This window comes from Ochotona princeps, chromosome X (assembly GCF_030435755.1).
Source record: "Ochotona princeps isolate mOchPri1 chromosome X, mOchPri1.hap1, whole genome shotgun sequence".
In the NCBI taxonomy this organism is placed as follows: Eukaryota; Metazoa; Chordata; class Mammalia; order Lagomorpha; family Ochotonidae; genus Ochotona; species Ochotona princeps.
The window spans coordinates 71215184-71242151 of record NC_080865.1 but is presented as its reverse complement, the minus strand read 5'-3'; the positions used below and the strand labels follow the sequence as shown (position 1 = coordinate 71242151).

Here is a 26968-nt window from a genome sequence, read left to right as displayed (position 1 = left end):
ACCCAGAGGGCAGGATATTACAGAGATCAGGAAAGCTAAAGCAGTACTCATTCCTAAGGGGTAGGTTTGTCACCTGCAGTTGAAAACATCAGAGCTGTTATCAGAACATGTCCTTATGGTGCTGGGACATGGGTACCTCCTAGAGCGTTTGTGTCTGGGTTGATGGGCCTGTGTGGAAGAGAGTGACAAAGAAATACTACTGGGTAGATCCCAATTGTGTGACACAGTGAGTTGAGTCACTGCTGCTGATGTTGCATCCTATGTCACAACCCCAGTTCTAGCACTGGCTGCTCTGCTTTTGATTCAGCTCCTTGTTTATGAGCCTGGGAATGCAGCAAAAGATGGCCCGAGTGCTCAGGCTCCTGCCAACTCATGTGGAAGACCCTTATGAAGCTTCTAATTCCTGGCTTCAGCCTAGCCCAGCCCTAACCATTGGCAGCCATTTGGAGAGTGAACTAGTAGATGGAGGATCTCTCTCTGTGTTTCTCTCCATAAGAGAATGTTTTTCTCTCTGTCACTCTGCCTTTAAAATAAATATTTAGAAATAAAGAAAAGAATACTGATGTGCACCAAGCATTTCTGTACTTGTACTGTTGTCATGTCTGCTAACTGTGCCTGCCTACCAGGGACTCACCTGATGCAAGAGACTCACCTGAGTCCAAAGCATCTCCTGGGACCTGAGATTGAACCCTCAGAGGTCATGTCCTCCACCGCATGGAGGACCTCCTGGCTCCAGGCCCACAGCTACAGCCTGGCTTTCAGACTGCAGGATGGGGATCAGGTGCTGGTCTTCCTCCCATCTGATTGGGTATCTGGAGGATTTTGATCCAAAGACTTGAGATGTATATGCCTTCCCAGTGCTGACAGTTGATTCTCCCCTGTTCAGTTGGTGGCACAGAGTCTGGCTGAGGCAGGTTCTTTCAATTCATTGCTGTTGAAATTGCCTATTATCCACCATGCTCTGACAACAGCTTGAAAAAAAATGTAATTATGCCAGCATTTTTGGCCTGCCAACAGTCTGAGCCTAACCTCCTTTAGTTGCTTGAAGCTGGAAAGGCAGGAGTTTGATTCTGGGGGACCTGTGTGGAGGGCTGGAGAGTATCAGCTTCATGGTACCAGCTCAAGGCAAAGAGGGCAAGGAACATGGACTCCAGTGGGCATATGGCCTCCTTTGGCCCTCCCTGCTACATCAGGGCCTGGCCCTGGGTTCCTGTAAAGACTTCATCTCAGAAGTCTTAGAAGCCTTGACAGAGTAGTTGGTGAAACTCAGTTATGTGAGTGGGACACTGGGTAATTGTCCCAATCCCTCTTTTCTTTGCTAGGAGGGATCAGGCTGCCTAGCTACATTCAAGTGCCCTGGATTAATCATACATAGGGGGACATGACCTTTTTACGCATGATACAGATATCTGGACGGGTTCTCTCCCAGTGGCCACTTGCATTCCACACTCTACCAACATTCATTTGAAGATTTACTACGTGTTAGATGTTGTGTGAGTGGTACCTAGTGAATGGAATCCAACAGACATGGCTTCTGACCTTAAGCAGCATCTATTGTAGTTAGCACAGGAGCACAGGGGTCCCAAGTTTCTGGACTGTGCAGTTGGGTAATTTTGAACAGTAGCAAGCTTCATTTTACATTGGCAATGACTGCCACTGAAGCCCATCCTCGATGTTAGGTGAGAGTATTTTGGGTTGGCAGGAACCAGGAGAGTTTGCCATTAGTCCTGGGACTGTTGCTCAGAGCTCTCTCCCCAGTACTGGTGTGCAGAGCGGAGCTCCTGTTTGCTGCTGGGGAATGTTGTGGACAGTGCCCAACTCTGGCTCCTCTTCAGTGGTTTGAATCCAACCTTTTCCAGCCGTCACCTTCATAGACACAAAGACTGAGATTACCTTTGGAAGCAAGGACTCGGGACCAGTGTTGATGACGGCACAATCTGTGGACTTAGCAAACAAGGCCAGTGGGGCTGAACAGGAATGAAATGAGCCTACCCTTGTACCCACAGGACTGTCTTCATTCATAGGGTGAACTTTCATTTGGAACACATTCCGGGTTGGGGATTTGATACAGCAAGGAATCTTTGGCACAAAAGTGCTTCCCAGGATAGCGGGGAGCTGTGATCATTAGAAGGAAATAAGAGAGCAGAAGAAACAAAATAACTTCTCACAAGTAGGTAACTTTCTGGAAACCCAGAGCTGCTGGCCCTGCTTAGGGCTGTGATACTTCTAGCCAAACAATTAGCCCCTCAACACACTGTCACGAGGTAATTGCAAGGGATTCCTTAGGCCACACTATGAAACAGATGGGCTACAATGGACACATTTCAGAGGGACAGGTATCATTTTCCAATCCCAGCAAAGAGATGGCTGGAATCCCTGTTCCCTGATACCTAGACCATTGGTGTACCCTAGCACGGAATACTTTACTTTTCTGCCTTCCGTTCTGAGGCCCCAGTTTTAACATCCAGGTGAGCCAGGGGACCCAGTGACAAGAGAATGGAGTAGACAACATCCAAGTTCCAATGACAAGCAGGACACTACTCAGAGAAGTAGAGGGGATCCCTTGTACATTGAGGACATGGGACGTGGCAGGAGCAGAGTCCTTAGCCCACAGTATTCAGTGGGGGGAGGGCAGGTCCTGTCAGCAGAAACCCAGGGGAGCCTGCAAAGGGCGGCGACCAACCAACATTTCCAGGACACAAAGATATGCACAGAGACACACCGCAAAGACAAGTTGGGATAGTTGGATGAATAGATTTACTCATTCTTGTTTGAAAAACAAGACATAAATTAGTATATATATATAATTTATATATTTTGTGTAGTATATATACTATATACAGACATTAGAAAATGTTCCCTCTCCATGAGGCTGAAGGAGAGGTGAAGGGTGGTGATGAGATGACACAGGCAGGTCGTTGAGTGGCAAAGGTGCAGGATCAAGAAGTTAGGAGAAGAAGACCATGTCAGCTTTCTGGCTGGCAGTGGTCGTGGGGGAGGGGCTCCCCACTGGCTGCATCGCTGGCCCATGAAACAACTTGGTCCTGTGGCAGGAGAGAGAGGCCAGGAAGGTGGGGCCTGGCTTCTACAGAAGGAGGCCCCTCGTCCTGGCCAGGAAGGTCTCACCACTCAGGGGAGCAGGGAGGGGAAGCCTTTATTGCGCTAGGGGTACCAAAGATGGGCAGGGGTTAAGCACAGTGTACATCTTTATAAAACTTATGGGTGAATGGGAGGTTCACACGGGCCTCTCACACGAGGATGACAGAGAGGCAGACGCAGCGCATGGGGGTGTACAACACAGAGGGAGATTCACAGGGCAGAATGAGAAGCAATCTATACAGAAGAAACATTGGCTTTCTATGTTCCCTACAGTGGGGGCAATCGGTAGGGACTCCGTGTCTTCACTCCCAGGAGGTGGCATGGGAAGCAGGGTGGGATAGGAGGGTAGCAGGGGCAGTGGAGGTGGTGGTGGTGGTGGTGGCAGCAGCGGTGGCGGCAGTGGTGGTAGCAGCAGCAAGAGGAGATGTGTGTCAAGGAGGATGCTAAACAGTGTGACTTCCCTTCTAGATGGCTCCAGAGAGGGAGAGGGAGGTGCAGGACTGCACCGGGTAAGGCGCTCAGCTTCTTTTCTTAGAGAGACAAATCCACAGGGTCAATACAGAGCCAAAGCAGATACTCAGGATTAACATATCACACTAGCTTCCAGAAGTGTTAAGATATAGTCATCACCATCCCCTTTCCCCCCTCCCCCCCACCCCCCACCCCAATCCATAGCTACGTCAAACTCCTAAGGACAGTCTGTCTGCTAGAGATGTCGAGAGGGGAGGAGCCACATGCCGGCAGCGACAGTCCTCTACGCTGGGCCAGGCTGGGCCAGGTGGGCTCAAGGCCTGCTCTAGGTATACCTAGAGCAGACATTTTCACCAGGTACCTGACCCCAAATGAGTGGGGGTGATCCCAGAGGCTTGCTCCCTAGTGGACTGAGCTGCCCTGCCCCACCACCCAGTGAGAGGCCAGGGCACTTTGGGGATGGCTGGTGTGGAGCTACTGGACTCGGGGGCGAGGGGCTCCCGAGGCTGCCAGCCTATTGTGCTGGCCGCGGGACAGCCTGCGGAGGGCTGTGTTCTGCCAACGTCCCACCCAGGGCACAGGCCCTTGGGCTGTGGTAGCCCAAGGTGAGTGGGAGGTGCGATGTGGACCGAAGGCCGCATTGCCCACCCCTCCTCCTGCAGAGGAACAGATGCCAGGAAGCACTCAGGCTCTGGCTTCCCATAGCGGCACCCAACACAGAGCATGAAGTGGCCTGAGGGCACCTGTATGCACTCAGAGAGAAAATACAGCTCTGTGCTGGGCATCGTGACCAAGGGTCTTTGCCCTCACAGTGACGCCCAGAGGCCAGGGAAGGGCTGAGAACAGCCAGGGTGGCGGCTGGGCCTGCAGCCCTTGAGACAGAGAGAGAGAGAGAGAGAGAGAGAGAGAGAGAGAGAGAGAGAGAGAGAGAGAGAGAGAGACTCAATCCGGGAAGTTGTTGCTCCAAGGAAAAAGGGGAAAGTGATGGGCTCTTGGACCCTAATTGGTCCAACAGATCACACACACTCACCATAAGATGCAAAGGACCACAAAGCTCAGACCTGGGGAGGGGGCTAGACCTAGGCAGATGCCCTACTTAATCAGGGTTTTTAAGGAGCGGGTGAATGTGCTCATAACAGTCGCCGAAGTTGGAGAGCCTGGTGGGTGCCCTGTGGCTGCCCCAGTAGCAGCTGCCACCTGCTGCGGTGGCTGCAGTGGCTGCAACTGCTGCTGCTGCTGCTGTTGGTTGAGGTTCCGGGCTGTGGACTCCTCAGCTGCACGCAGCAGGAAGGTGTAGTTCCTCACCACCTCCTCTACTTTGGCCAGTAGCTCTTGGCGCTGAGCCTCTGAGCGCACGATGAAGACCAGTCGCACAAAGGTCTCGATGAGACTGCTCAGCACCTGGAAGCTGCCTGTGATGGCTGCCAGCATGTGAGTGGGGCTCTTGTCCACGTTGGCCACACGGCGGCAGGAGGCCCGGAGCTCTTTGAACTTGAGAGCCAGCTCCAGTTTGTACTCAGAGATTTGAGAGACATAGGGCTTGGGGGCACGGGCCTCAGGGCTGGCCACACACTGCCGCAGGACTGTCAGCAGCTCATTGGTGTCCAGCCGGGCAGCTAGGAAACCATCAGGGAGGCCATAGGCATGGGCCCGCAGGGCATTGATCTTGGCCAGGCTCCCCTCGAAGGTGGACACCCGAAGGTCAATCTCCTGCGTGCGAGCAGCCTCAGGACTACTGCAGGTGGCAGCATCCAGGACTTGCAGGGTCCTGCTCACCACAGGCACCACCTGCTCATCCAACTTCATGCCAGGCAGAATCTTCATGGGAATGGAGTACGAGAGTTCGTCCTTGCCATCACTGGCATCATCCACCATGTCGCACTTGCGGTAGTAGAAGCAGTAGCGGATGGAGCAGCACTTGCTGCTCTCGCTGTCCTCATCCAGTTCAGCTGATTTCCGGTACACCTCCTCAGGCAGGGAGAATACGGCCATCTGTCTGGGGCCTTTGGTCTCAGGGGTGACCTGGACGTATGAGGGATCTCCCAGGGTTGGCGACTCCAGACACTTGCTTTTGGGGCCCACGCTCAGCGGGAGGCCTGTCTCTATCTCTTTGACCTCCCTGGGCAGCATGCCTAGGGGCGGGTGTGGGTAGACGTCTGAGGTCAGCGAGGCCCTGTCACCCTGGTCCAGCTCACTGATACTGTAGCGGCGCATCAGTTTCCTGTAATTGGGTGCTCCCAGACACTCACCCCCGGAGGCACACGTGGTCAGGCAGGAAACGCCACTCTCGGGGTCCGATCGGCACTCACGGGATTCCAGGCTGGTGGAGCGGATCCGCCGGACGTTGATGGGGCTGCTGAGGCTCAAGCTCGGGCCAGCCTCTGGTTGCTTCTGGGTAGGGGGTACCCTGTCCCTCTCCCTCCCCCGGAGGCTGGGTGCAGGTACCTGGGCGGCCTGTGGCCTGCCCCCCCTGCTGATGCGCTTGCAGTCGCAGCTGCGCCTCTGCTCTCGGGACATGCCAGGCCCCTGTTGCACAGGACTGCTTCGGAGCTGGCAACTGCAGCGGCCAGGGGCTGGGGGCTGCAAGTACTCAGTGCCTGGCAGCTCCCCCTGGCTGGGTGGCTTTAGAAGTTCCTCGAGGAACTCCAACTCATACTGCTTGACCTTCTGCAGCTGGGCCTGTCGTTCATCTGTCTCCTTCTTCTGGCGGGTTGGGAAGGTGGCTGAGAATAAATTACGAAGCCGGAAAGGCCCTCTGGACGACTTGGGCTTCGTGGGGCCTTCGGAGGCTGAGTGGGCTCCATCCAGGGTCGTCTCGAGCTTCCTGGAGGGCATGGTGCTCACTTGCCGGCTGGCAGCTGGAGGCCTCAGTGGGCTCTGGCCTCGAGGCTGGCAGCTGGGGCTCTGACCTCGGGACTGGCTGCTGGGGCTGGGCCCCCGGGGCTGGCAGCTGGGGCTGTGGCTTCGTGACTGGCAACTGGGGCTCTGTAGAGCCACAGAGTAGCCAGCTCGGGGCACCAGGCTGGTCTCCTCGAGCTTGCTGCTTTTGGGTGTCTCCCACTTCCCTCCCTCCCCCGGGCTGGAGGAAGTGCCCTGCTTGTACAGGGTAGGCTTGGCCTCCTCTGGTCCAGTAGCCTTGCTTGCCCCCTCCCCCGTAGCTGGTTTGCCCACTGACTCTCGGCTTGCTCGTAGAAAATAGCTTTTGGGAGGGTAACCGGGAACAGGCATCCTGTCTTCCGGTGGTGAGAGGTGGATGCTCTCAGCCCGGCTGCCTGCAGGTGCTCTGGAGCTGGGGGAGGCCTCCGGGCCAAGCTGCCGCTGGGGACTCCGCACAATATCCGTGGCACCAGGGCTCATGGGGAACTTCAGATTCTTAGCAGCACTGCTGCTCACCATGCCAGCTTCTGGTCTGCCCCTGCTGATGTCGGGCCTCCCTGTGCTGCCCTCTAGCCTTCTCTCCTCCCTGCTGGGGGTGGCTGCCAGGGCCCCGCTGGGGCTGGCCAAGCTCTTACTGTGGACCACCTGCTGCAGGGCTGCTGAGATGATGGCTGGAGTTACGCTGCCTTTGGGGTCCAGGATAAGCTTGGGGCTCAACCTGACCTCCTTGGGCAGCTTCTCCCTCAGCTCTGAGACCTGCTCATCACTGAGGGATGGTGTAGGGGCTCTCCGTGACATCTCCAAACCTGCCCTACTGTGGCCAGGCCCTTTGTCCTCAGGCACTGGCGACAGCAGGCTCAAATTCTTCTGCTCGCTAAGCTGAGGGGACAGGGCAGGGTGCACTGCCAGGGAGTATGTTCGCTCTCCCTGGTTCTGAGCCTCTGATGGGGGCAGCTTCCTCCGAGCGCCAGGGGGACCAGGACTCTGGCCTGTGACAGCTGGCTGCAAGGATGGGTTGGGGTCTGGATGTCCGAGAGAGTAAGGAGCTGTGAGAACAGCCTGGGCCGCACAGCTCTGGATTCTGAAGGGCAGGTCTTTGCGGGCAAGGAGGCTCTCCTTGTTGAGATGTTGGGCCAAAAAGTAGGTGGTGTTCTGGTGCTGCTTCATGGCTGACATCATCTCCGACATGTCTGTGAGCTCCGAAGAATTGGTTTCATGGCCAGAGTCCAGTGATGATTCAGGAGTAATTGTGGCCAGCACAATCAGACCTGGAGAAACAGAGAAGGGGCGCTTGTTATACTTAAGTACGATCACGTTCTGATCAATGTTGCTTCCATTCAGTGGTATAGCGACTTCGTGGAAGCCAAGGTTAGCCAGCCAGCAGTTGTTCAAGCCGGGGAAAGACAGGCAGGGAATGGGTAATAGGGACTGTGTGTGGGAAGAGCTGGCAGGAGGGACAACGAGAGGTAAGCAGGGATAAGGGCTAGGAAGGGCTGGACTCCAACAGGGAAACAAAAGAGGCAAAGAGAAGATCTGGGCAATTGGGTGGTGAATTGACATGCAAATTACATGCAAACCCACATGCTAATCAACACTATTTTCAGATCCAAACAGCTAGGAAATTTTTGTTAATTGTTCTGAAGAAGGCTGGCAATGAGAGGTCCTCCCTCATCTGGCCATGACCCACCCAGAGCCCATGCAAATGAGGCCATTTAGCTGAGCTTGTCTTCTCTCTAGCATTTACATGGGCGTTGAACCTGGGAGAAGCCAGGATTTGCAGCTCCAGATTCTGTGCAAAGAGGAATAGCTGCCCTGGAAGCCAAACACATGGGGGCTGCCCAATGCCAAGAGTGTCCTGACATGCAGAAAAAAACAGGCTGCTTACAACCCCAGTCCCCTAACCCTTTCTGTTCACACTTTTCCTTGCCCTCACATTCTTTTTTCATACTTTGCCTTTCAGTTTCTTTGCTGTTGCTGATAATTTGCCTCCTTTAAAAACAGCTGTCTCTGCACGGAAGTATGTACATGTAAGTATAGGTGCATGTGTGACAGGTGCGTTTGTCTCGAAGATGGACAGATGTGCATGTGTCTACAGCAAGCAAGAGCATGCATGTGGCATGGTTTGCTTATCAAATAATAATTAACCATAGTTTACTGAGTGCTTACTGTGTGCTTGTCAGTGCTGAAGTGCTTTGCAAGAATGATAACATGATTATTATTATCAAGCCTCATTTAAGATGACAAAAGTGAGGTTCACAGGAAGTAATTACTTTGCCCAAGGTCACAGTGACAGTGAGTGAAGAAATCAGGGTTCAAGCACATCTGATTCAACTTCCGAAGCAGAATTAAGACCTCAGCTCTGAGCAGGGATGACTGTCAGCTCCCTGATCCCAGGTGACTGGATGGGAACTTGGCTGTTTTGTTTTGTTTCCAATCATCTGCATGCAGCTGTTCTTTGCCTATCTCTTAGATCTCTGACAATTTTCCTCTGTTGCTGCATCCTGCCTGACTCCATAATTGTCACAGTCTCAAAACCTGGGATTCAACTGCAAGACATTTTCAAAGCTATGGAATGCATGGAGCTCGTGCTCTAGTTAGAGCTGAAAGTCAATCTCAGCCATAACATCGTTGCTCCCTTGACCCTATCTGAACTACCTCTGGCCCACTCATTGCCCTGACACACTAAAGTGGCTTTGAAATCTGCATGGGAGGAAATGTCAGTAGCTGGCCCTTCACGGCTAGGAGAAGGAAAGAGAAGCAAGAGGGAGGAGGAGAGGCCGATTACCTGCAGTCTGTGGGGCTGGGGGGTGTGGTCCATCCTCCGAAGCAGCCAGGGCTTCCAGAGCCTGCAGAGTAGATACCAAGGCATCATCCAGCTCCTGGGCATGATCTCGGACTGTCCGTGTCTGCACACTGTCAATCAATGTCACTGGTATCTCATCGTAAAGAAGTCCACGCAGATGGCGGCCCTGCTCCTGGCTCTGGACAGCTCGGCGCTTGGGGTCATCCTCATCAGAACTGTTGTCTCGGAAACCAGGGGGTGGGGCAGCAATGGCAGGCAACAGAGAAGTTGTCTCATCTTCCTCTTCCTCCTCTTCCTCACTACCAGGTGGTGGTAAGGACATGAGGTCTACCATGTTGTCATGAGAGGAGCCAGGCCTCCCACCCTGGCGAGGGCCCAGCTGCTCCTGGAGTTTGGCTTTGCAAGAGTCACAGTAGAAATTCAGGGCTTCAGGCCCAAGGGAATTGTCCAAGGTGTAAGACCGGGCCCTGCTGGCACAAGGCTCATGGTCTAGACTGGCTGCATCAAAGTCATCAGGGACCACTTCATAACCTTGGCCAGAACTTTTTGATGTGGGATCAGACTTGGTCCGGGGCCTGGTCTCTTCAAAGAAGATTAGGTTCTCGTTGACATCCGTTCGGCTTTCCTGCTCCTTCCTTTGTTCCCGCATGTGGAGGTAGCAGAAGCTGACAAGCTCAGAGTCGGCAGACGAGGGCGTGCAACGGCTCGACTTCCTGGGGCTGGTGCCCACGCTGCCCACATAACTACTCTCCTTTTTCCCCAGGTGGCCCCCAGTGACAGGGCGGTTGGCGCTGTGCATGTAATCTAAACCCAGAAAGAGAATCAACAGGTGAGCCCTGGAGCTGACGACTGTGGCTGTGCTCCCTTGGCATTTTTGACCTTGTCGCTGCAGCTCAGTTGGGTGACAGGTACTACGAGAAAGCACTATCTAGCTATGAGAGCAACACGGCAAGGAGAGTTGATGTTATAGTTGACCCTGAACACAGAGGCAGACTGAGGGGAACTTACTAACCTGAACTGCTAGTAGCCCCATCACCTCTGGGAAAAGGCATGTGGTCACATGGGACAGACATCTTGGTATCTGGGCACAGCCAGCCTCTTACACTGATACATCTGCTGTGAGAGTCAGTTGCAAATGTTCTTAAAGAGGTGTGATTTGTTTTCTGCTCCCTTTGGAACCATTGCTGCTCCTGTATGCACCCTTTCAGAGCCTTTCCAACAGCCAGTACTCTGCTGCTCTGAGTCCTTTAGTGATTTGGGATGTCTTCTAGGCAAAGGCAATACATCTCACAAATTATTAATGCTTCACTGTAAAAGTGTTAAGCAGGCTCCATGCAATGCCTAAGTGTTTCCATTTCAAAGAGGAGGGCCATAGACGCACCCTAAAAGAATAATGCTCTCTTAATAGCAATCCTGGACATTTGAATATGCAAGGTGTACTGGAGATATGGCCCAATAAGCACATGTGGGAGGAAGGTGAGAGAGCAATCTGCTAATTATTCAAACCTTATTACTTCTCTGGATTCATGCAGTGCCATCCCTGCTTGTTATGCATACATGTGGCACAAATCGTAAGCGGCTCTTAATGGCGGTAGGTATGTACATCTGAGAACTACTTTTTTTTTTTTACTTTGCCTGTGCCTGGCTTCTCTGTCCCACCCTGGAAGCCCCTTGCCATGTTATTTGAGAATATATTCAGACTGTGCAATTCACTCGACTGTCAGCACTAACCTAGGCTCATTTAATCCTCACAACCCAATGAGGTAGGGGTAGGTATTCTCATTATTATCCCCATTTCAGGGAGGAAGTAACAGATACAAACTTAATTGTTTGAGTGGACTTGAATACAGGTACAAACTCATGTCTTTTAAAAAAGATTTATTCATTCATCTGTTTATTTGAAAGATACAACAACAGAAAAATCTTCCATCTGTTGATTTGCTTCCCAAATGGCAGCCATAACCAGATTTAAGCCAGGCTGAAGCCAGAAGCCACAAATTTAATTCTGATCTCTCACATGGGCGGCAGGGGCCTAAGTAGTCGGGATACCTTGAGTTGCCTTCTCGGATGCATTAGCAGGGAACTGGATCAGAAGAAGACCAGCTGGGAACCAAAGAAGCTCTCAATTATGGGATGCAAGGATTGAAGGAAGCAGCTTAACCTGCACCTTAACACTAGCCATTCAAACCCATAGTTTTAATCATTACCTTATAGCTCATTACTATAGTCATGATGCTGGAAAACATGACCTCAAAATGACTTTAACTCCAGTTTGATAGTCAATTGTCATTTTTTGCCTTCCACTATAGCTCACAGCTTGACAAAAACAGCACTGGAACCTAACACCAGAAATGTGTTCCAAAATACGAAGACAAAAACAGCCTGAGTTGGAGGGGAAAATAAACAATTAAGCAGTAAAAGTTATAGACTTTAATAACCCACTTGATAACAATGGATAAAATAAGTAAGCAGAAGAACAACAAGAAAATGAAGGATCTGAACATTATAAGCTAACTACCACTAAGACAATTCTATGGACACTTCACCTATTTGCAGCAGAATATTCATTTTTAGTGTGGTACAATGGCTCAATTGGCTGTCTCCTCGCAAGCGCCGGGATCCCATAAGGGTGCCTGTTCATGTCCCAACTGCTCCATTTCACATCCAGCTCCCTGCTTATGGCTTGGAAAAGCAGTGGAGGATGTCCCAAGGCCTTGAGACCTTGTACCCACATGGGAGACCAGCAAGAACCTGCTGGATTTGGATCAACTCAGCTCTGGCCATTGTGGCCATTTGGGAAGTGAACCAGCAGATGATAGAAGATCTTTATGACCCTCCTTCTCCGTAGATTTGCCTTTCCAGTGAAGATAGATAAATCTTTTTTTAAAGAAATAATGCCCATTGTCTCATAGGCACACGGAACACTGTCTTCGACAGATCCTATATCAGGCCATAAAACTAGCCATAAACAATTTTAAAAGGATAACAAATCACTCATTTTATGATTCCTGGACACAACTTATTTTTACTAGAAATCAATGACAAAAGTAAGTTTAGGAATTTCAGGAATATGAGGACACAAAAGCACTTCTAAACAACCAAGGAACTAGCGAATAAATCATGAGAGAAATGACAAAATATATTAAGATGAATAAAAATCAAGATACAACATATCAAAATTTATGAGATCTAGCTAGTGTAAGTTCTTAAAAGGGAAATTTATAGCTACAAATGCTTCTATTTTAAAAAAGAAAGACTTCATCTAAACAATCTAAACTTCTACCTGAAGAAATTAGAGAAAGAGGTGTGAACTAAATGCAAAGAAAGCACAAGGAAATAGTACAGAGAACAAGAAAAAAATCAATGAAGTGAAAAGTTGGTTCCTTGAAAAGACCAAATGAATAAATCCCTAGTTAGACTAAGCAAGAATGAAGACTCAGATTACCAAAATCAGGAATAAATAAGATATCACAGCAGAACATACAGATGTGGAACCAGGGAATATGATGAATGTTTGCGGCAATGAATTAGATATGATATGGACAAATTCTTAGAAATACATGGTTGATTGGAATGTATTCAAGAATACAGAAAATCCAAACAGGCCAATAGTAGGAAAATAAATTTTACTAATAATCGAGAACACTCTCACCATGTAACAAAGAAATCCAGGCCCAGATGATTTCACTGGTGAATTCTAACAAATGCTCAAAAAAGCATTTGTAGCTATTCTTCACAAATCTCCTTCACAAAAGAATACTTCTGAACTCATTCTGTAAGGTCAATATTACTTTGATACCAAAGCCAGACAAACATCACAAGAAACTTATAGACCAGTATCTATTATGAATATAGGTACAAAGTTCCTCAATAAAATACTAACAAACTGAATCCAGCAGTTTTCAAAGATAAAATTATGAGCTGGTGTGGTGATACATCAGCTTAAGCCACAGCCTACAATGTTGGTACCCGATATGAGTGCCAGCCATTTTATGTTCAGGCTGATTCACTTCCAGTCCAGCTCCCTGTTTAAGCATCTTGGAAAGCAATTGAAAATGGTTTGAGTATTTGGGCTCTTGCTACCCATGTGGGAGAACCAGATGGACTTCCTGGCTCCTGGTTTGGTCTGGCCCAACCCATCTGGGAACCAAATGTAGACATTTGGGAACTAAAACGTAGATAGGAGATTCTCTCTCTCACTCTCTCATTCTCTGCCTGCCTTTTCCTCTCTCTCTGTTACCTTGCCTCTCAAATAAAGATTTTTAAAATGTTACACAGGGGCTGGCATTGTAATGTAGTACATTAAACTAGTGTCCTATGATGTTGGCATCCCATGTGAGCATCAGCTCCAGCTCCAAATACTGATTCAGTGTTTGACAATGTACCTGGGAAAGCAGAGGATGACAACTCAAGCACCTAGACCCCTGCTACCCATGCAGGAAACTACAATAGAAACTGATGTTAAAATTATACATCACGGGCCCAGAGCAGTAGTCTAGCAGCAAAAGTCCTTGCCTTGCACGCTCAGGGATCCCATATGGACGTCAGTTCTAATCCTAGCAGCCCCACTTCCCATCCAGCTTTCTGCTTGTGGCCTGGGAAAGCAGTCGAAGACAGCCCAAAGCCTTGGGACCCTGCACCCACATGGGAGACCCAGAGGAGAGGAGATTCTGGGCTCTTGGCTTTGTTCGGATCGGCTCAGCTCTGGCCGATGCAGTTGCTTGGGGAGTGAATCGTTGGATGGAAGATCTTCCTCTCTGTCTCTCCTCCTCTCTGTATATCTGACTTTTCAATAAAAATAAAAAAATAAAAACATTATACATTATGACCAAGCGGGACTTATTGCAGTGAGTTTTTGGTTTATCATCCGAAAATCAATGAAAGTAATTGATGTTAACAAAAAAGACACGATAAAAACTGCACGTTCATCTCAACGGATGCAGAAAACCATTTGACAAAACTCAGAACTCTTTCATGATAAAATCCCTAAACAAACTAGAAATAAAAGGGACCTCTCTCAACATGACATTTATTTATTAAAAACTTACAGCAAATATTATTATACTGACCATATCTGCCATCATCCATGAAAGACGGCAGGCCTTCCTCCCAGTGTCAGGAAAAAACATGATTACTCTCATCACTTCTATTCAGCACTAGAAATTCTAACAGGAGCAATTTGAAAGTAAAATCAAGTTTAAGGCATCCATATTGGAAAGAAAAAAGTAGCAACATTTCTGTTTGTAGATGACGTGACCTTGTAGCTAGAAACAGCCAAGGAAACTACTAATAAACTATTGAAAATGATAAAAAAAAAACACACACAGCAAGTCTGAAAGCATAAGCTTAACATACAAATATCAATAGTATTTTACATACTAGCAATTACCAATACGAAAGTGAAATTAGGAAACTATTTTATTTATAATAGCATCAAACAGACAAATGCTAAGGTATGAATTTGACAATACTAAGAATATACACTGAAAACTACATAACATTTGTGAAAGAAATTAAAGATTTAAACACATGGAAAGATATTGTACGTTCACGGCTTGGAACATCTAAAATCATTATGATGGCATTATTTCTAAAATCGACCCACAAATCCAACATATTCCTTATCAAAGCTCCAGCTGATTTTGTAGAAATTCACAAGATAATTCAAGATTTCAAATAAAATTGTGACTTAACTAACCAAAATAATATTTAAAAAATTAACTGAGGAGGACTTATACTTCATGATTTCAAAAGTTAGTACAAAAAAGTAATAATCAAGAATGTGTGGTACAGATCAGTGGATGAGAACTCAGGACTTCAAAAATAAACTGTTCAAATTTATGGTCAAATAGTCAACCATAAAAATTGACCAATGGGGGTCAGTCTTGTGGCATAGCGGGTGAAGCTGCTGCTTAGGAATGCTGGCACCACAGATCAGAGTGTCAGTTGAAGTCCTGGCTCGTGGCTACTTTGGTTTCCACCCAGCTCCCTGATAATGCACCTGGAAAGGCAACAGAAGATGACCCAACTATACGGGTCCTGACATCCACATGAGAGACAAAGATGGATTTCTTGGTTTCTGCTTTGGCAGTGGCCCAGTCCTGACCATTGCAGCCATTTGGGGAATGAAGCAGTAAATAAAGATCTCTCTCTCTCACTCACTCTGATTTTCAGATAAATCTTACAAAAATAATAAGAAGAAAAACCGGTTTTGGATAGGCATTGTGGCACTGCATGTTAAGTCACCACTTGGGACACCCTACATCCGTTATTTGAGTGACTAGTTGGAGTTCCAGCTACGTTGGTTCCAATGCACCTGTCTGCTAAACCACCAGAGAAATTGAGGCTGAAGACTTAAACACTCGAGTCCTTTCCACTCATGTGTAAGATCCAGATGGTGCTTCTGGCTCCTGGTTTTAGCTTGCCCTAGTCTTGATTGCTGTGGTCATTAAGGGAGGAAATCAGTGGATGCAAGATCTCTCACTTGCTCTCTCGCTCTCTCTCTCTGACTTTCAGATAATTAAATAAGCACATCTTTAAAAAAAATCCAACATCACAGATCTGGACACATGATGAACTTTCAATTGTTATATAAAGTAAAAATGTGGCTTGCACTGTAAAAGGATTTCCTGTGATGTATCTCACATAATCCTGTTAAATACCTCATGAGGTAGGTAGTCTTACAGTCATTTTACAGATGAAGAAATGAAGACTCAATTTATGGAATCTTTTCTTGACCACAAAGCTAAGCTATGGCGAAGTAAGAACTGCAATAAAACTCTCTCTGACTTCAGACCTTAAGCTCTCACTTTTCCATAGATTGGGTTGTCTCACTAACTAGAGATTTACTGGTATCACATTGAGTGAATTCAGTTCATCCAGAACTGTATTCAGTTCAAGCACAGTTCACTAATGACTGTATTTTGGGAACTCTGAATCAGTTAAGGGAAGAGTATTTAATGACCTTCCATCCTGGCCTCCGAGACTGAAGGACAAATTACTTCAGGAAGCAGTAAGCCCGGAATATGAGCTAGTAACTCATGATGTCTCTCTACCCCTAGGCATTGTCCGCAGGTCCTGAAGATGCACCAGGCACTAACTACCTGTGAGACAGCAGAGCAGTCAGGGTTGCTGTCATTAGAGGTGGCTCCCAAGGGCATGGTCAAACAAGCAGGAGGTGGCAGCTCTCAGGCCAGGGCTGGAATTCTAAGGCTGGTTTCCCGTTCTGAAAGATGGAAACATCCCCCAACAATGGATTGTCAAGGCCAGGTGACGCACAGCCTACCACCTGGTATCGTGATTTCTAGATCTTAGGACAAAATGTGCCTGGAGAAGCCCAAATTTCCTCTAGGCAGAAGACAAGAAGTGCCAGGAAAGCCAGGTGCAGTCGGCTGATGGCTGGGACAGCGTGCCTCCCAGACTGCAAATCTGTTGTAAATTGCTCATCAGCTTTCCCAAGGGAATGCCCTACTCTGTCCTTCTGTATTCAGCTGTTCCAAAGATTGACTGAAAGAAAAAAAATATTTGCAAAGAACGGGACAGTAATCATCTAGAGTTATGCTCTAAAATAATTACAGTTTATTTTTACATATATGAACATATTTGGGCACTTGAAAAAGTTAATGGAAAATGGGATTAAAGCATAAGCTTATTTTGGTCCAAAATCACATTAAAATCTACATTGTTTCATAATGTGCATTTTCCATAATTTTTTGATCACTGTTTATGTAGATTACAACTTTTTACACTAAAATAAACTCACCACTTAATTCAATCTTTCATAAACTTTCCGAAGTACTCTGCATAGTCAGTATGACATTGACTCAAAGAGCATTCTAGTACTTGGCCCAGCTTTATTGTATAATCCAATGATCACTGTCCACAATGATGAATTAGCAGCCTCGAGAAAATCTCATGTTCTCTCTGAATCCCTAAGAAAAGTCTATGTTCAGCTTGACTTTAGTGCTTTGAGTATATTGCTGGAGTTAACTACATGAAAATTGGTAAGCCATTTATGAAATATATAATAATCATTAACCAGAATATTGAGCTCACTACATGAAACTCTTTTCTAAGCATGGTAGAAAATGCAGAGTGAATTCCTTCAGCTGATATCCCAACTGGGATTCTCAAAGTCCTGTTTTCCTGGATTCTGCAATGATGCTGCGAGGTTAAGGCTCGGGAGATATAGCAGGTGCTTCTGAATTTCCAGCCACTTTAGTATAGATGGAGAATTGGCATTTGCATGGGCCTTTCTTTTAGCTCAGGATGTATTCTTTTAAGATTTATTTCTTTTGGAAAGTCAGACTTACAGAAAGAAGGAGAGACAAAGAGAAAGATCTTCTGTCTGTTAGTTCACTCCCCAAGTGGCCGCAATGGTCGGAGCTGAGCCAATCCAAAGCCAGGAGCCAGGAGCTTCCTCCGGGTCTCCCATGTGGGAGCATCTGGACTTGGGCCATCCTCGACTGCTTTCCCAAACCACAAGTAGGGAACTGGATGGGAAGTGGAGCATCGGGTACACAAACCGGCACTCATATGGGATCCTGGCAGTTGTAAGCTGAGGACTTCAGCCATTAAGCTTCCGTACCGGGCTTGTTCAGGATATTTCTAAGCCTTTATTTTATTTATTTGCTTTAGATTTTAAGAAATATTTATTTCTTTGAAAAGCAGAGCCACAAAGAGAAATATGGAGGAAAGCAGGGATGGAGGGAAGGAGAAAGAGAGATCTTTCATCTTCTGGTTCTCTCCCTAAATGGCCAGAGCTGGGCTGTTCCAAAATCAGGAGTCAGGAGCTTCTTCTAGGTCTCCCAAAGGGGTGCAGAGGCCCAAGCATTGGATCATCCTCCACTGCTTTCCTTGGCATGTTAGCAAAAATCTGGATAGGAAATGGAACAGCTGGGACTTGAACCAGCTCCCATATGAGATGTTGCTGTCACAGGCAGCAGCTTTATGTATAACAACACAGTGCCAGCTCCAAGAGCCTTCAAACTTAAATGCTATTCTATTATACCTGTTGAATGTCTCTTACACAAATGCAAAGGTACTTGTGGTATTGGCATTATCTATTTACTAACCTGCCTCTATTCTTCCTATCAGATTGTAAACTATGTGAGAGTAGCATCATAAAGACAACATTGGTGGGGCTAGCGTCATGAAGCAAGTTTAGCTGCTGCTTGCAACATCTGCATCCCATATGAATGCTGGATCAAGTCCAGATGCTCCACTTATAATGCAGCTCCCTGCTAATGCACCCGGAAATAGTCCTATTACTTAGGCCTCTACTACTAATGTGGGAGACCTGGATGGAATTCCAGGTTCTGATTATAGTCTGGCCCAGCCATGGTCATTGTGGCCATTTGGGGGAGTGAAACCAGCAAATAGAAGATCTTCCTGTGGGTCTCTCCCTCTTTCTCTGTAACTCTGGTTTTCAAATTAAAAAAAAAAAAAGTCCTTAGGGGAAAAACCTCACAATATCTGTTATTCATGATTGTATTGCCAGTACCTGGCATGCAAGTCCTTGAGAAAAAAACTGGGCAGTGAATAAGTGAGATACCTACTCCGGCAAAAGTGCTGAGACAGTGCAAAACTAAATTTCTTCCTACCACTTTCTCATTCCCCTTTTATTCTGCGTGTGGAAGAGAGTGAGACTTTCTCTTCCCCAGCTGCCACTTTAACCCTTTTGATCACTGAGACTGAACAGTGCCTTGCACCAACATCTTCTGTGGCGCAAGAAGATAGAGCCGGCCAGCTCTGGCCCTCCTTTGCAGAGACACCAGGGCCCAAGTGGGCCAGGGACTTTTGCTCCCGCCAAGGAAAAGCCTGGCAGAGTTTGAGAGAATGATGGGTCCCTGTCGGCCTTGGCTAAGGAACCACAGCCAGTACTGGGGCTACTGTCCTGGGAGGAATGTGAGGGCTGACCAACTGGTCTCCACTTTGGATCTTTGCCTTGCAGGTCTATCAGACCAGGAACTGATAGGCCTTGCACTATAACCTGAAGTGAGTTCTCCTGGAAACCTTGAGATAAGATATACATTTCAGCTTCTGGAGCATTGCCGGGGCTGGTGGTGGTGGCTTGGGAATTCAGGCAGTGCTCTGAGGCTCACCCTACCTCATTCACAAAGAGTATCGGGTGGCTACTGTCAACCCAGCATCTCACAGTCAAAAAACCAATAAATAGAGCCTAAATATTGAGCCACGAGTTTGGAGAGATCACGCCAAATTCAAGTGTTTGTCTTTCTGTCCGGCAGAAAAGGAGAAGGAAGAGCAGAGGCTCTCCACATGCCCCGTCCCTGGACTTGATTCTTTCCACTTTGGCCACCCCAAGCAGAAGCATCACAGGTGGACAGAGAACTCACAGCAGCTCTTCTGACAGCTGCACGGAGGTGGAGGCTCTCTGCTGGAGACGGGCAGAGCTGCCACCTTGCAGTGGGCCCAGCAGGACTCTCAGGAAGTCTAGAGCAGGTTCTACAGCCTGACCTAGCTCCAAGAGAACCCAATGAAACTGATTTGTCTCTGGAGTAGCACCAGGGCAGCCTCAAGGACTACATCCACGAAGTTTGTGTGCCTTACTTGATGCTACCATTCTCAGAGGACCAGTGATGGCTGAAGTGCTGATTGAATGACAGAAAACCTTTGTCAGGCAGGAAGGGCTACAGAGCAGTCCTCTCCCTCTCTCCATGCTGCCTTCACAAAATGGCAATTCCCCAACAACCCTCGCTGCCACATCTGGTCCTTGGTTAAGCGCCAGGATTTCCCTTCTACGTTCCCTGTTCCCCTTCTCCCTTCTCCCTCTCTCTCCTGCTCAGCAAGTGGCAGGGTTTACTTGGACCTGAGGAGAGAAAGGAGGATCACAACGGACACTGACAACACTAACATGAGCTTTTCCAAAGAATTTGCCCATCTGTAGGTTTGCCAGCGTGACAATATCTTCAGAGTTATTCACCTGGAGATGTGCAGCAATTTACAGTCCCTTCCCTTGTTCCTGTCTGTTTCTTCCTGTTCCAAGTCAGTTTCTTTGCTTCTCCAGGTGGAACCTATTCATTCTCAAACTGGTATTTGACTCATTCCCTCTTAATTTCTGTGGACAACATTGTGAGATACAAACTTGGGCGTATGATGCTCATGATGAAGAGACAAATGAGTGAGAGGATGTATGTGTGGTATGGGAGTACACAGTCTTTGGGAGCTGGTTCATCCAGCAGGAGTGTTATTCTACTCTCTAAAATCTAGATCTGGATCAGATATTTCCATTTGGAAAATCAATGGAGCCTTCAAGAGAGAAGATATAGTCAAGTGGCAAGGGCAAGTGTTCAACATGTGGCAAGAGTGACTGGTGAGGGTTAAGCCTCAGGCTTACCTGTGATGTTTGGATGCTGGGGTACAGGGGAGTACTTAAAGTACATATGTGAAGCTTAGATCTAGTATGTGAAGTACCGGATTTTTGTATCACTTTCTTCTCTTCCCAGACTGGGCTGCTTTTCCCTAAGGTTTCTTTTTGTACCCACCACAAGGGACAGCTATGAGGGATGGATGCATTGAGCTTCCCATCCAGGAAGCACACTTGCACTTGAACCTGTTTTTAAATGACTGTCCTTTCCTAGCTCCAAGCCTTCTTCTGGGCCTGCACAATCTTCCTACTCTAGTCTTCAAAGGCCTCATGCTTCAATTTCTGCTATGATGAGCAGCAACAACAAGTTTTATCTTCATTTTCAATACCACATCAACTAAGCTCAAACATGCATGAATCTCCTGTATATCTCCATTATCTCTAAAGATTTGCCTTAGGTTTAATGTGATTCTATAATTGGCTCTATTTATTACTTGCTTGTTACTTTTATCTTACATTCACTCACTGATTCAATCACAGTGTGTGGTCACAGGTATCCTTTGTGCAAGAGACACATGTGACAGCAAGCTGTCTTTCCTACTAGGATACTCCAGGTAGGATGCACTGCTACAGCTCTGGCTAAACCAGATGCTACAGCATGGGGTGAGCATTAAGGAAGCAGACTTCTACCCTCTATCTATCCTCATCTTCCAGGATCGATCTAAAGGGCTTCCAGCATACCAAAAACCGAGGCTGAGCCCTACCTGCCTTTATCATTGGAGGTGGAAGGGGCTGGCTTGCAGGCCTGGAGAAGACCATCTTCCTGGAATCCAGTAGGAGGCGGCAGTACCCCGCAATCAGGCAGGCAAAGTTGGTGGCTTCAGGCCACTCCATCAACAGCACCAGAGGCTGTAAGAGAAACGAGAAGAAACATGAATATCTGGGGAAGAAGCAAGGCAGGTACACCAAGCTGGTGCAGTTCTAGGAGGATTGGTAACGAAGCAGATATGACTTGCATGGTTATAACAGACATCCTCTCTGAAGCCCAAATAGGAGGCCTGGGGAATAGTTTCTTCTGATTTTTCTGATTTGAGAATTTCTTTGTAGCAAGCACTTAAATGTTAGTATCAAAACTAAACTGACTTTTAACTAGACATTTAATGAACCACCTTTACTGAAAAAGACTAAAATTACGTAACATCCTGTGCCTTCTGTGTAGCAGTCTTCACGTTTTTCAGAGCTTAGCAGATGCTCAAGGCAGCTGGGAGAGCTGGGGTAAAACCAGGAGACTAGGCTAGACTCAGGGACAGCCTGGAACATCCTGGACTGTAAACAACTTGGGTACACGAGTTATTGCTCAGATCGTTATACCCAGCTACAACACCCAGAACAGGTGCTATGGAACCAAGTTGTGTGTCTCTGCAGCCTGCAGCCCTGCTCAAATCTTCTGCTCTCTTTTCGTTTCCTCATTTCAAAGTAGCCTGGAGATGCTGATTGGTGCTTCTCTTTTTTAAGATTTATTTATTTTTATTACAAAGTCAGATATACAGAGAGGAGGAGAGACAGAGAGGAAGATCTTCCGTCCGATGATGCACTCCCCAAGTGGCCACAATGGCTGGTGCTGCGGCGATCCGAAGCCAGGAACCAGGAACTTCTTCCGGGTCTCCCATGCAGGTACAGGGTTCCAAGGCCTTGCGCTGTCCTCAACTGCTTTCCCAGGCCACAAGCAGGGATCTGGTTGGGAAGTGGAGCTGCCGGGATTAGAGCCGGTGCCCATATGCGATCCCGCTGCGTTCAAGGCGAGGACTTTAGCCGCAAGGCCACGCCGCCAGGCCCTGATTGGTGCTTCTTAAAAGAAACGCTTAGTCAAGTATGTTTGTGACATTGGGCTAATGTATGAAGATCAATTCTTACATCCTTTAATAGCCTAGTGCACTGCAAAGCTTCGGGGGTTTCAGCAGTCCATATTTTCAAAATGGATTTGACCACAAGGAGCTATTTTCATGGAAAATACTTTGAGAGTTGTCCATTTTAGTCCACTTTGGTAAATACTGTATGCTGTATTGATTTCCATTCCTAACACTAACATCAGATTTCTCTGAGATTAGCTGGTTAATTGCTTCAGAGAACCAACAATCATATTCGAAACAAAATCAAAACCAGCACCTTTTTCAAGAACATTTCTTAGTATTTGCATTATGAGGATAATCCTAACCATGTGCTTGATTAAATTTGGATCAGAATGAAGTCTAGAATTTCCCCAGGAATAAAGAAGTGGCCTCCAGATGAACGGCACAAAAGATCTGCTCAAGAGGGAGCCATGAGGCTGTGGGCCTCTGTGACCTTTTGGAGTTTGCCATACCAGGCTTTAACAACCAGAAGAATTAAGGGAAAAAAAGGAATAAGACTTTTCTCTGACCTGCCAGAGGGCCACAACAATAGTTTAGGAGCTAGGTGATTGGTCCCACTTAGGGTAGTGATCATGCTGATGGCAAAGTAGAGACAGCATGAAGAGGTTTGAGCCATTAGTAAGAATGGCAGCAGGAATATTTTCACTTACTGTTAATGGATGCTTCTTGATCACCACACAATGATCAACCTACACATATCAAAGTTCAAGTTAAAAAAAACAAACCAAAGAACAGGTTGAGGGGATAAAACTGGGCTGGAGGAAGTTAGCTGCCCCTTCCTGCCTCAGTACTTGCCACCAGAAACAGGATACACAAAGATTTGGGCATGGATTGCTGCTACCAACCATTCACTAAGCTGTCTTCAGGAGCACTCACAACTATCACAACTGCCACTGCTTTATTCCAGGCCCTCATCTCCTTCCACCCAGACTAAAAGCATCTCCAGGTATGTGTGATCAGATGACAAATGTGCTGAGATACTGAACCCCTCAGTCTCACAGTCCTATTGCCAGTCATAAACAGTCTCATCTAAATACGCAATGGAGTCTTGTCTCTTTTTTTGTTACAGCAATTGTGGCATTTTCAAATAATACAGAAAAAGATTGGGACACATTAAGCCAAGGACCCTGACACTCTTCTAATTGGCCTCTGTGTCTCTGATGATCTTCTCTTCACCTTAACCATCCTGACTGAAGGGTTGCTGGAATGGATGAGTCTCACTGTCACCTAAAATCTTCAGCGGAGCCTATCACTTCAAGAATAAATCTGGGGCTAAGGCTGTGGTACAGGCCATCATCTGCAATGCAGGCATTCCATATAGAACGGTTGGTTGGAGGTATAGGTGCACTACTTCTAGTCCAGTTTTGTACTAATGCTCATAGGAAGGTAACAGAAGATGGTCCAAATACTCAGCCCCTATCTATGTTGTAAATCAGGATGGAGTTCTGGCTTCTGGCTTTGGCTTAGTCCAACTCTGACTGTTGTGGAATTTGGGGGGGTGGGTAAATCAATGGATAAAAGGTTTCTCTGTCTATCTCTCCATCTCTTTCTTTATCAAATAAATGTATAACTCTTTTAAAAAGGAATAAACCCAGCCTCAGTGCAGTGGCCTAGTGGCTCAAGTCCTTGCCTTGCATGCGCTGGGATTCCATATGGGCGCCAGTTCTAACCCCAGTAGCCCTGCTTTCCATGCAGCTCCCTGCCTGTGGTCTGGGAAAGCAATCAAGGACAGCTCAAAGCCTTGGGACCCTGCACCCACGTGGGAGACCCAGAAGAAGCTCCTGGATCCTGGCTTCGGATCAGCTCAGCTCTGGCCGTTGCGGTCACTTGGGGAGTGAATCATCAGATGGAAGATCTTTCTCGCTGTCTCTCCTCCTCTCTGTATATCTGACTTTCCATTAAAAATAAATAAATATATTTTAAAAAAAGAATAAACGCCAACTGCCTTATAATGGTATACAAAGCTCTTCGAGACCTGGACCTAGCCTATGTTTCCAATCACATTTTTCATGTTTCTGATTGTATCCTCCTCTCTTCAGTCTCTGTCACCTGATGCTCCAGAAGTGACATCATTTAGACTTCATGCTCTTTCATATTCTCATACCTTAACCTATTCTATTCCCTCTGGCTGAAATGCTGTGCCATGTTCTGTCCACCCAGCAATGCTCCAAACCAGCTAAAAGCCATATTTTAGCATCTTCAATTTGAGAGCTGTATCCCATTCATCCCAGAACTGGGTCAACTGACTTTCTGTTTTCATGGGGCTAATACTCTAGCAGGAAATAAGGCATGAACCAAACAATCACACCAGTGAAAATGACTGTGAGGTGTGACAAGTCTGTGACACAAAACTTCTAGAGTGAATGAAACACAGAATATTTTGCAATGGTGTTTGTATGTGTGTTGGGGGGACAGTGAGACAGAGAAAAAGAGAGAGACTTAATTTGGCTTCAGAAGCTGGAGAAAGCTCTATGAGGAAATGGCCTTGGCTGACACATAGAATGAGGGATCATTTGATCAGAATACAGGCTAAGTGGCTGACTGACTGATGGATAGACTGATATGCTGGCTGACTGCAAGGCAGTCTGACTCACTTGTACCCTAGCAGACAAACTGGCTGCAGGACAGATAGAACACCTAATAGCTTCACATTCTGACCATTAGCTAACTGGCTGGCTGGCAGGCTAATGGGCAGAATAACTGACTGAAGGTCAGGTGACTAATTGGATGATTGACATAACTTCCGGACTTCATTTCTGTCTCCCCTCTTACTCCCAGTATGGCCTGATGTTGGTAATAAAGCAGCACAAAGGCAAAATCTGGTTCAGAGAGAGGGCCAAGCACAACCTCAGGTGGCTCAGCGTGAGACACACAGCATCTTCAGACAAGCACCTGGGCCTCAGCACAAGCCAAGTGCAACTTGTAAATAGAATACTGAAATGCTTTTTGCCAGTGGGGGGTGAAAACCAAATCCAAGGCCAGCAAGCAACAAGGGTGGTGATGTTTCTTAGAAACCTTAAAAAACATTTTCTTTGAAATGGGATTTTAATGATCACAAGGTATAATGTCATGCTTGTCCCTACAGAAAGAGCTAGCACAATCAGGCTCACACACAAGACTAGGAGACACACCGGGCCACAAGAGATCCCTTGAGACAATTTCTTTCATGGCCCGCCTTTTCCCCTTATGTACTTCTACGATAATGGGGTATGTGTCTCAGTCCCAGATTGCTGTCTCTTGGAAACAGACACTGGAATACTTACTTATGTTTGCTCCACTGTGAATAAGTAGGCTGAGTTAAAACTGTAACTACGTTCAGGTCATTTTCAGTGAAAAAATAAGGAGAACATAGTTTGAGACATAAGCCAGCCAGAAGAAGGTACAGCAGGGATTAATTTGCCATGCTCCAGCCTCATCTCCCTGCCCGGTACCCAGGAGTAGCCTTGGTTCACTCTAGCATTCCTGACAAACAGGAAATGGATGTGAATCCAGGGGACCTGGAGGGCAAGGGTACAAGATAATGGTCTTTGAGTACTAGGGGCAATACATTTGGGTTCTTGTCTCTTCAGCACAGGGAAAGGCTAATCAGGCAGAGCCAGCCAATTTGAGGGGATGGTAGAACATCATTTAAGACAGTGGTTCTCAGGCCCCGTGCATGCTGGAATCAGCTGGACATCACCCTGGGCCCTACCCTCACACTTAATCTTAGCTAAAAGGCCAAGAAGTGATAGGGTCACAGAAGTTCACATTGACATGACCTGGGAAGGAGAGCCCAGGTGTCTACTGGTTTCTACATCTTCACTCATTATTCCTCTATGTAGTCAGAGCCATTAATAGTTTTAAATGAAAAATGCTATTTCCACCAGGCCACTGCATTATCTTTCCACGTCACAGTAGCAATTTCTAGGGGGAAAATGGGCCAGATCTGGTGTCTAACTTCCAAGTTTCTCTTACAGCGATGAAGACAGCCTTCCTTCAAAATACCCTATTTAGTGGTCGGTGTGCTAGTAAAGGCGTCATAGCCAATTCTGTTAAGTTTTGATTTGTAGCTTTTGCCAATTTTGCAGGTGCACATAGTCCCACTACTGCTGCTTTCAAGATATTGGTGTGAAGTCAATGAAAGCAAAGTTCAGAGTAATGTGCTCAGCTGTTCCTGATGCACCCATGGGTGGTTGTTCTGCGCACCATGGATGCCATGGGTAGATTCTACTAAGCCTATGCAAGTCAATGTCTTCAGGATGGAGCTCCCAAATCTGTTCTTAATCCGCCAGCTGGAAGTTTGACCTCCTCTAATAGCTGTTACTTTCCCTATGATACCTCCATCGGCTTTCCATGTATTTTGCTTCTGTTGTTGACATTAAAAAGGTTTTATTTCTTAACCCCAAATAGCTTTATGCAGCTACGTTTCTGTCACCAGCACATCCAGGCCATCATGGCCAGGCACCACCCCAGGCAGTTTGCTGTCCAGAGCTCCCTGTTGCG

General features: G+C 47.2%; 1 protein-coding gene across 1 annotated transcript in view; it reads right to left on the bottom strand.

The window, feature by feature from the left end:
- Nucleotides 1-4551: 4551 nt before the first annotated feature.
- Nucleotides 4552-26968, bottom strand: part of FRMPD3 (FERM and PDZ domain containing 3) — a 63243-nt gene continuing 40826 nt past the window's right edge. Inside the window, exons 12-14 of the mRNA XM_004590171.4 lie at nucleotides 21341-21485; nucleotides 9233-10054; nucleotides 4552-7715 (exon numbers count right to left, since the gene is read on the bottom strand). Of these exons, the coding sequence (XP_004590228.2) occupies nucleotides 4663-7715; nucleotides 9233-10054; nucleotides 21341-21485 (4020 nt within the window). The 3' untranslated portion in view covers nucleotides 4552-4662. The remainder of the gene's footprint in view (nucleotides 7716-9232; nucleotides 10055-21340; nucleotides 21486-26968) is intronic.